This window comes from Myotis brandtii, unplaced genomic scaffold, assembly GCF_000412655.1.
Source record: "Myotis brandtii unplaced genomic scaffold, ASM41265v1 scaffold244, whole genome shotgun sequence".
Taxonomy (NCBI): domain Eukaryota; kingdom Metazoa; phylum Chordata; class Mammalia; order Chiroptera; family Vespertilionidae; genus Myotis; species Myotis brandtii.
This window is the reverse complement of record NW_005359225.1, coordinates 4421944-4431349: the sequence shown is the minus strand read 5'-3', so window position 1 is coordinate 4431349 and position 9406 is coordinate 4421944. Positions and strand designations below refer to the sequence as shown.

The 9406-nt window shown below is 56.8% G+C and overlaps 1 protein-coding gene across 1 annotated transcript in view; it reads right to left on the bottom strand.

Annotated features, from left to right (window-relative positions):
- PDE2A (phosphodiesterase 2A, cGMP-stimulated) overlaps positions 1-9406 on the bottom strand; it is a 63720-nt gene that overhangs the window by 13394 nt on the left and 40920 nt on the right. The window contains exons 7-10 of the mRNA XM_014540373.1: positions 6282-6394; positions 5393-5448; positions 829-888; positions 56-209 (exon numbers count right to left, since the gene is read on the bottom strand). Of these exons, the coding sequence (XP_014395859.1) occupies positions 56-209; positions 829-888; positions 5393-5448; positions 6282-6394 (383 nt within the window). The remainder of the gene's footprint in view (positions 1-55; positions 210-828; positions 889-5392; positions 5449-6281; positions 6395-9406) is intronic.

The window sequence follows — 9406 nt, the reverse complement described above, 5'->3', positions numbered from 1 at the left end:
CCCCTCCCCTCCAGGTGGGACCCCGCCCCAGGACCCGTCGCTGCTGGGTCCTCACCGCACAGCTGCAGGATCTTGCCGTCGTTGTGGGTGTACCCAACCCGGCCCTTCTGGTCTCCCGCCGTCCCCGCCGGGGGTTTCTGGACAGTTTCGGGGGCCACGCCGGGCCCGCGCTGCTGCAGGGCCTGCACCCTTCGCAGGGCCACCAGGGTCTGGGGCGGGCCAAGCGGTCAGCTAGCCTCTTGCCCCGCCTTTTCCCGCGCTTGCCGCCTCAGGACCCTTCGCCTGGGCTCAAGCCATTTCCTCTGCCTGCGGGACCATCGCCCCCACCACCGTCCCGAACCACTCATTCCTCAGCGCTCCACCCTCCCGTGGGCTCCCACTGCCTCTGGTCTCCAGTCTCCACCCCTAGCCCCAGACTCTTCCCAGACAGGACAAGGGCGCTCTCTCTGTGTCTCTAGCACCCACAGGGAATTCTAAGTCCTTGTGAAAGTCAGCATGAAATCTCAGGAAAGAGCCTCAGTATCATTACATAGATAGTCCCTCGTCAGTACTGACAAGATACTTGATTCGCCTTATCTCACCAGTACACCCTATAGGTCAGTGCTTTCCTTATCCTCATTTTCAGATGTGAAACTAACTGGTGCTCAGAGAAGTTAAGTGACTTGCTCAAGGTCACACAGCCCAAAGGTGGCGGACTGGAACCCAGGTCTGTCCAGCTCCCTGGCAAGATCATCTCACCCACTGTGATAAGGGTCTTCAGCCACCCCCCGCCTACCCCAGCCCTACCCCAGCCCTACCCCCGCCTACCCCAGCCCTACCCCCACTCACATGCTTCTCCACGGCTTGAAGGCTGCACTCTTGACTGTCACTCAGCTGGCCACAGTGCACCTGGAGGGATGTGGGAGAAGAACTAGCTGTGACCGTCCCTAGCCTCCTACCTCTGTCAGAGGGCCCTCCCCATGCCCGGACACACCTGTCCCCACCAACACATAAACACTCCAGTCTGCGGGCTTCAGTGCGAAGCCTGTCCTTCTGGCCGAGCACAGGGCTCCAGGACAGTCCCCTCCTCCAGCAAACCTCCTAGGGCGAATTCAAATAAAAGTGGAACGTGCCCAATCTCTGCCTTTTCAGTCACTGTTCTATCAACGGCGCAATTCAGGTGGACAGTGAGGAAAGGGGGTGACCTGGAACTCCTCTCCATCTCCCGCCTATGGAGCCCTTCAGGACCCAGTTATGGAATCAGTGCTCTTAGCCCAAGCCTCCCATCTCCATCCTTTCTGAGTTGGGGTTTGAACTGCCCCTAAGTCTGGGTAAGAGAAGAAGTCTGACAGCTCTGATGCATCTGCTGTGCCCTAAGAACTTGGGAGGATGGGTGAGTAAATGAATGAATGGAGTGATAAAGTGCTTTGATCGAAACGTGAGTCTCACCATCCAGTAAGGCAGGCTTCCACTTGCAGATGGACCGAGGCCCAAAAAGGTTAAGTGACATGCCCAAGGTCACACAGAAGAAAGGGGCAGGATTGAGACAGTACCGGCCACTCTCCCCCACCTTCTCTGCCCGCACCTTCCATTCTCCAGACCCACTCTCATCACCACACACACTAGCCCGTCTCTCCCTAACTTCCCTGTGTCAGTTACCAGGACTCCCCTCAGCCCACCTTTCATACCCCGTGGAGTCCCTTCCCACGCCCTTGCTAGAATGCTTGACACAGAAAATGAGAGGGACAGAGGGAGGGATGGCAGTCTGGGGACCCACTGCAGGCCCTGCTAGCAAAGATTTCCAACGGCGTCACCAGCTTCTGGTGGTGCCGACTCAGAGCTGCTCATCGCCTGCAGGGCACCCCATGGTGGCTGCACTGGGGTTCCCTCCTACATCCTCCCTTCTCACTCAGCAGCTGCCTGCCTGCCTGTGCTCTAGGTCCCCTGCCAGGAGCAGATGGAGAGGAGACCAGCAGGTTCCCAGGAAGCTCACATCTGGCTGGGGCAGGATGGAGTGGGGGATGTGATCAGGAGGTGCAGAACCTCATACCTGAGGAAGAAGGAGAAGGCAGATGGGGTGGATGGGAACTTAAAGACTGTGGGAGCTCGGGGGCGGGGGTGGGGGGAGGGCATCCGGGAGGCTTCCAGAGCTGGCACTGAGGCATGGGGAGGACAAGTAGAGCCTGAAGAGAGGGGACACTGCAGGCAGGAGCTCTCCTGGCAGTGCTGGGTAGAAGGTGGTACAGGAGATGAGGATCCGGGCAGGAGTGGGGTCCGTTTGCCCCAGGGGGCAGGCCTGGAGTGCCAGGCTAAGGAATTGGACTTTTGCTTGAGGGCCATGGCCTATGGGGTGTAGGGTGAGTTGGAGGAAGCAACACTGGAGGCAGGAAGCCCTGGACAGGGTCTGGTGGGATTGAAGGTTAAGCTCTGGCTGAGGCCCCATCGATGACTCCCGTGGGACAGGGAGTTGGAAGAGGCTGGGGCATGGTTCATTTGCATGTGGCTCATATAAACATTTCGGCATTTCACTGTTAGTAGATGGGGAGGACATCTACTTGTTTCTTCCTCCTGGACCCATCTCTCAGGAAAAGGGAAGGTCGGGGCCCCTCTAGGGCTATGGGGGCAACCAGTTCCTGGGCTGCCAAAACAGCTTGGTCCCAGTAGAGAGCTGGGAGACTGAACGAGAGCCTCAGAAGGCCAGGGGAAAGGAAGGAATTGTGGAGCCCTCCACCCCCTGGACCTCCCCCGGCCCCAGCACACACTCCTGGGCTGCCTCACCCCCTTCCCCACCCACATGTGCACACTCAAAACTGTACATAGGATACTGAGTTCGAATACCCAAGAGCCATGCACACGCTTCTGCCCCGCCCCCGTATGCAAACACTGCCACACACACACACATACATACACACGGCTTTTTGCTCACCAACAGAAACACACACTTGCAGGGAGCTTGTCTGGGGCCCAGTGGCAGCCCTGTGGTGGGCACTGGGGCTGTAGAGAGGGTTGAGAACCCAGCAAAGCCCCCACACCTCATCCTCACCAAGTTCAACATGGCTAATCCCCATGCAAGTGGCTGGCACAGCAGGGCGGGGGGGTGAGGGGGAGCGTGGGCACACATCACACATCAAATGCCAGAGACCAAGTGCCTCCCACTCCTCAAAGGGACTTATTATCCCAGAACTGAAGAACAGAGCCAGACTCTTTCCACACAAAGAACCTGTAATCAAGGTGCCTGGAGCTGCAAGCTGCAGAGGCCCAGAATTATTCGAGGCTGCCCTGCGCCTGGATGGCATATCTCTCAGAGAGCCTTCCATTGTCCACACTTCCACCAGGCCCCAATATTCCTTGCAGAGCTCCCTGGTTTCCTTGCTTGCACTTGCCATCATTTGCAATTCTATCCTTATTTTGGTTCCTGGTGTGTCTGTCTCCTGGGCCGCTCTAGACTATGGTCTGTGGAAGCAGGGCCTGTCTGGTCTCTGTCATTGCTGTTTGCAGCACCTAGCACACAGTGCCTGGCAGTGCTCGAGAAATATGCCTTCCATCGACGGATGGGTGAATACCAAGAGCAGAGACTCAGAGAGGGGAATGGGTCTTGCTGAGGAAGGAGCTGGTGAGTCAGTCTTCCCAAAACATCTGCCCTGGGGCAGGCCCTGTACCCTCTGCACCCTTTGCCCTTGGAATCTGGTAGCAGCTGGGAGGTTCAAGGCTGCTGTGCTGCCTCTTGGAGGATGTGAGGTCCTGAGGCCCAGGAGCGCTGGGGTGGAGCAGCAGGACAGGATCCATCAGTTGTATGTGCACTGGGGACAGGGGTGTCCTGGAGGCGTGCTATTTGAGTAGGAAGGCACAGGCTTGGAGAAGAGTCAGGCCACGAATAATCCATACACCTTTCTAGAGCTTTTCACTGCGAGGTGTGTTCAAGAAGGTGAGGGGACAGTTGTTGGGAACTCCTGGTAGCCAAAGTCCCAGGTAGCATCTTGCTCAACAGCAGGCACCTCCGCCTCACCAGGATCACACTCTTCCTCCAACACCCCACAACCCTCTCCCCGCCCTGCCTTGCTCATGCTCTGCCCTCGGTCTAGAATACCCTTTCTCTTCTCTGCCTGCAGACGTCCTCCCCGTGCCCAAAGCCCATTCACAGGCCGTCTCCACTGTGAGGCACTCCTTGTGCTCCAGCCTCTGCCACCAAAGCATCCGTATTTATTCCCTTTGGCCAATAGTGGCCTGAGGGTGTCCCTGCCTTCCTCCAGACGGACAGACTCTGGAAGGCAGACATGGGTCTCACTCCTCTGTCTGCCCTAGCATGCAGCCTGGAGCAGGGGCCAGAGAAGGGTTTTGCTAGAGAGAGTTAAATTCAAGTGCTCTGACTTCACCCCCTCCCCAATACACAACACACACACACACACACACACACACACACACACACACACACACACACACACACACACAGGCCTTTCTCCCCGAGTAGAAGGCTGAAGCCTGACTCCCGGCCCAACCTGAGCCAAGGTGAGCAGCAGTCATGGCAACCATGCTCTTGCCCACAAGACGAACCACCTTCCAGATGTTTTCCTCTGGGGGAGGTTGCTCCTCTACTGACCCAGTCCTCCCAGCCCCAACACAGGAAGTCCTTCCTAGGAACCTGACACCCCACACTCTTCCTCAACAAAGGTGGGCTGCCCGAGCCGCTGCCTCCCACCTCTTCTTCTGCACATTGGCCCAGCCCTGGTGCTCTTCGAAGAGACCAGCTCTGGCACAGATTGGGACTGATGGAGGGAGGGAAGCAGTGCTCAGAACTCTGCCAACAGCAGATCCATTCCCTGCGGGAACAGAAGCTGGGGGGCGGGAGAAAGCAAGGGGGACGTGTCTCCGTCAGGCAGATGGGACGCAGAGGAGACCAAGCCAAGTACCCCTTCCTTCCTCTGCTCTCCCTCCTCTCCCCATGGGCTCCCCCCACTCCCACCGCCCTCCCCCTCCAGCAGCTCCGGAAAGGTCAGGCGCCTCAGAAACCTTTAATTCTGTTTTAATGAGCTCAGAGGAGTCCCTGGGGGCACAAGGCCAGCTCATTTATCTGTCTGCACCCCAAATCTGCTCCTTATTGAGGTAATGGTGATGTGGGAGTGTTAACCCTTCTGTTCCTGGGATGGGAAAGAGACTCTGAACGGCCCCTCCATATGGGAGAAGGGCCTGCAGAATCCGCCCAGCAACTTGGCCCTGCTCATTCAAGGTGGGGCAGAGGGGTGGGGTGTGGGAAAAGCCCCAGACCCCCATTTTCTACAACTCCAGCCCAGCCTGCTGCTCTCAACACACACACACACACACACACACACACACACACACACACACACACAGGACTCCACCCACCGCTCCCTCCCCTGCTGTCCTCTCCCCCATCCCACCCTACAAGGGCTCTTACCAAGATGACGGCTGCCACAGCCCCAGCCTCCTTGTCCACCAGCGGTATGACCAGCACTGAGGGGGAGAGGGCAATGAGGTGGTCCTGCGGGGCCAGTGAGGCTCAGGAGACTGAGCCAGGACCCAGGGAGGGAGACAAAGACACAGAGAGAGAGAGAGCCTGGGACAGAGACACAGAGAGACCCAGAGACCCAGAGAGACAGAGGGGAGTCCTGAGGCAGCGACAAAAACAGCCACAGCGAAGACCCTTGCATGGAGGGAAACCCCCTCACTCGACAACCTTCTTGCGATCCTCCCAGCAACCCTGAGCGGGAGGCAGGCAGGTAAGGCTGAGCACCCCTAGTTTACAGATTGGGAAACTGAAGTCCAGAAAGGGGAAGTGACTTGCCCAAGATCACACAGCAAGTCAGGTCTCCTGACTCCCAGTCCTGTGCACTTTCCACATCGAGACAGAGGACAGAGACCTAGAGAGACTGAGACACGAGGCAGAGAGACATGGCGGACAGGGGGCATGGAGAGGAAGAGAGAGAAAAACAGAGAGAGTGACAGAGAGAGCATGACAACAGCCACAGCCCATCTAGCGACAGGCACAAACACATCATCACGGCGGCCACCGGCCACTGAGCCCTAGTAGGTGGCAGCCCTTAACATGCGTTATCTTATTTGCTCTTCCTTGCAACACCCCCTCAATGTTGTCCCCATTTTACAGATTATGAAACTGAGGCTTAGAGAGGTTAGTAGCATACTAGAGAGAGAATTAGATGGAGGGATTGCTACAGACACAGAGCAAAGGAAAGAAGGAGACCAAGAGATGAACACAGGAGACAGACATGAACTGGGGAGCAGGGGCCACCGCTTCTCCTTGCCCCTGCCCAGCTCCCAGCCCTTACCTTGGGTGTCAGGAGCCAGTGGGGCCACCAGCTTGGCCAAAGGCTTCCCAGGGAGGTCCGAGACGCTGCCCAGCCCATTGCAGCCCAGCCGCTTCTGGGAGATCACAGCCTCTCTGCAAAAAAAGGATGACCCCACCTCTCAGCCCCTGGATCAAAGAGAACAATCCCTGGCCCAGGGACACACAGCAGGCTGGGCCCTGCATGTCTGCAAAGATCTGGACAAGCTGACCTGCTGCAGGGCAGACGCCAGGGGGAAAAATAAAAGAGTCAGGGACCCCAGTCAGCTACAGTCCAGCCTCCGGTGCCTCTCGCTGGTAGATGCTGGAAAGGTACGTCAGGGGGGCCAGCACAAATCCCCAGAGCAAGGAAAGCAAGGGCTTGGAGGTAGGCTGCCTGGGTTAAATCTCACCGTGGCTACCACTTGACCTTTGGTGAGTGACCTAACCTCTCTGAGCCTCCTGGATAATCATCATAACTAAAACTTATCAGATCTTTATGCTGTGAACAGTCCAAGCAAATTACATAGATGAACTCAGAATTCCCAACTATCCTCCGAATTAAATAGCATCATCGTCTCCATTTGCAGGTGGAGGAACTAAGGTACCAAGAGGTTAAGGAACCTGTCCAAGGTTGCATGGCTAATAAGTGGTAGAGCCAGGATCTGAACCCAGCCAGCTGGCACCAGAACCCATACTCTTAACCAGTAATGCTTGAACCTTCCCAAAGACCTATGCGGGGTGGGGGTGGGGTGAGCCTCCAAGAGGGAGTTGGCATGAATATTGGGGAGGCAAAGGGCATAGATGTGATGGAGGGAAGGGGTGGTAGGTGGGGAAGAATGAGTTTCTCTCTGCCCTCATCACACATGCCATCTTCCCCCTCCCCCCATCCCAGCCTCTGGCTCTTCCTACTTAATTAAGTGCCTGATTTTTCACCAAATGTTACTCCCTGATGATTAATTGTCCTGGGTTCCTCATCTCTCATGCTGCCTCCACTTAATTGCGTTTGTAGGAACTGCTTGGCCTAGCTAGAAGAGCAGCTTGGGGTGGGGGCGGGGGGAGGGATGGAACTCCGGTGTGTGGGGGGAGGTCACGAAGGGGAGACCAGCAAAAGTCAGATGAAGAAAAGAGAGCTGGTGGCCTGAAAGGCTCCCCAACAGCAGCGAGAGAAGTTGAAGACCAAAGAGGCTGAGCATCTCCAGCAGGTCACGTAGACTGCTGAACCAGACCTGTTCACTCCTGGCCCCTGGGTCAGAACCTATTAAGAACCAGTGGTGTCTGCCCTGACCAGTTTGGCTCAGTGGAGAGAGCGTCGGCCTGCGGACTGAAGGGTGCCAGGTTCGATTCCGGTCAAGGGCATGTACCTGGCTTGTGGGCACAACCCTAGCAGGGGGTGTGCAGGAGGCAGCTGATCCATGTTTCTCTCTCATCGATGTTTCTAACTCTCTATCCCTCTCCCTTCCTCTCCGTAAAAAATCAATAAAATATATTAAAAAAAAAAAAGAACCAATGGTGTCTCCCACCTCCCAGCCCTCACACCCTGGACCTCTAAGGCTCCTGGTGTGCTAGGCGCCAGTTCTGGGCTGAGACTGTGCTAATCCTCCCAGGAAGGAACAGAAATCTAGGGTGGCAGGAGGGCAATGGCAGCCACGCTTTCTGATGACTAAATAAAGGATGGGACTTCATGGAGACAGGGGCCTGGCCTTGGTGACCCTTAGCCAAACCCCCTTGTGGACCCCTCCCAGCCACTTGGCCTGGGACAGTCTGGTTATTGGGCAACCACAAGGTGGCGCTGGTCCCTGAATGGGGCTGGTTAGTGGACTCTGCAGCGTCATTCCACTGACCCCTGACTCTCCACTTCCAATCTCCCCCACCCCATCCCGGGACCCAGGGCTGCCTTGGCCTCCCTCTTCCTCCCAACCCCCCACAAAGGACCCTGATGAAGTAATCTATCCTCAGTTTTTCTCCCGCACAAAACACCTTCCTTTGCGCTTATGGCCTCGTGACTCTCCAGCTCCCGTCTCGTGAGCTCCAGACGTCCAAAGGCCTCCTGGAGGCTTTCCTGTGTGCCCCTGAGATCGTCAAAGACACCCAGTCCCAATCTGAACTTACCCTTGCCACCACTACCATCCACTGGGTCCCTTGCCTCCCTCTTCCTCACCTCCCCCAGCCAATGGGTGAGTCACCTCCCATGCATCTCTCACAACGGTCCCTTGCTTCCCATCCCAAGCTACTCCCCAGCTCATACAGAGCCACCCCTCCCCTGACCTGCAGCAACCTCTCGCCTAGTCTCCTGTCTCCTGTCAGGTCCCTTAGATCCACCCCTCGTACTAGAGCCAGAGCAAGTTTTCTCAACGAAATACTTATGGGAAAATTCTACTTGAAGTCTTTCATTCCATGGAGTGTTTACTCCGGGTCCTTCCGGGTCAAGTTTGGTACTGAGGACTGAGATGAGAAGAGGAGGCAGATATATGCCTGACTCTTAGAGTCCCAATGTCTCGCAGGGACTGACATGCAGGCCCATGGCCGAGGGCAGGAGTGAGGGCTCTGACAAAGGGAGGAAGAGTGGGCCCAGCCGACCCAGGTGCAGGACGGAAGTGGGGTCCAGAAGGCTTCTTGGAGGAGGAGATGCCGGAGTTGAGTCCTAAAGGGCATGCAGAGGTTAACCAGGTAGACAGGAAGGAATGTGCAGGCAGAGGGAACTGCATGTGCAAAGGCTTGGAGGAGAGGAAGAAAGAGTGTCTGCTGGACGGTCCAACTGCAAGGAGTTGGTTTGGCTGGACAGCAGGAGGGGGACCAGGGCCCTGAGGGCAGTGGGAGACCCAGAGGGACTTCAGCAGGGGAAGGTAAAGGTCAGGTTTGATGGTTGGCTGCTGGGAGAAATCTCACCAACAGGGAGAATCGGGGAGACCGGAAACCCAGTCTGAGTGAGCACCCATAGTCTCAGTGTTCCCGGCACAGCAGAGGGGAGGCTGGGCTGGGGCAGGTCAGCCTGGTCTGGGCCCAGATCACCCTCTGAGTGCTGGGGCATCAAGGATCCTCAGTCCTCAGGGTCCCACACGTGGCACCTTGCTCTGTAACCTGCCCTCCCTGGCCCAGCCACGTTTCATGGCCCCAGACAGGCCATGC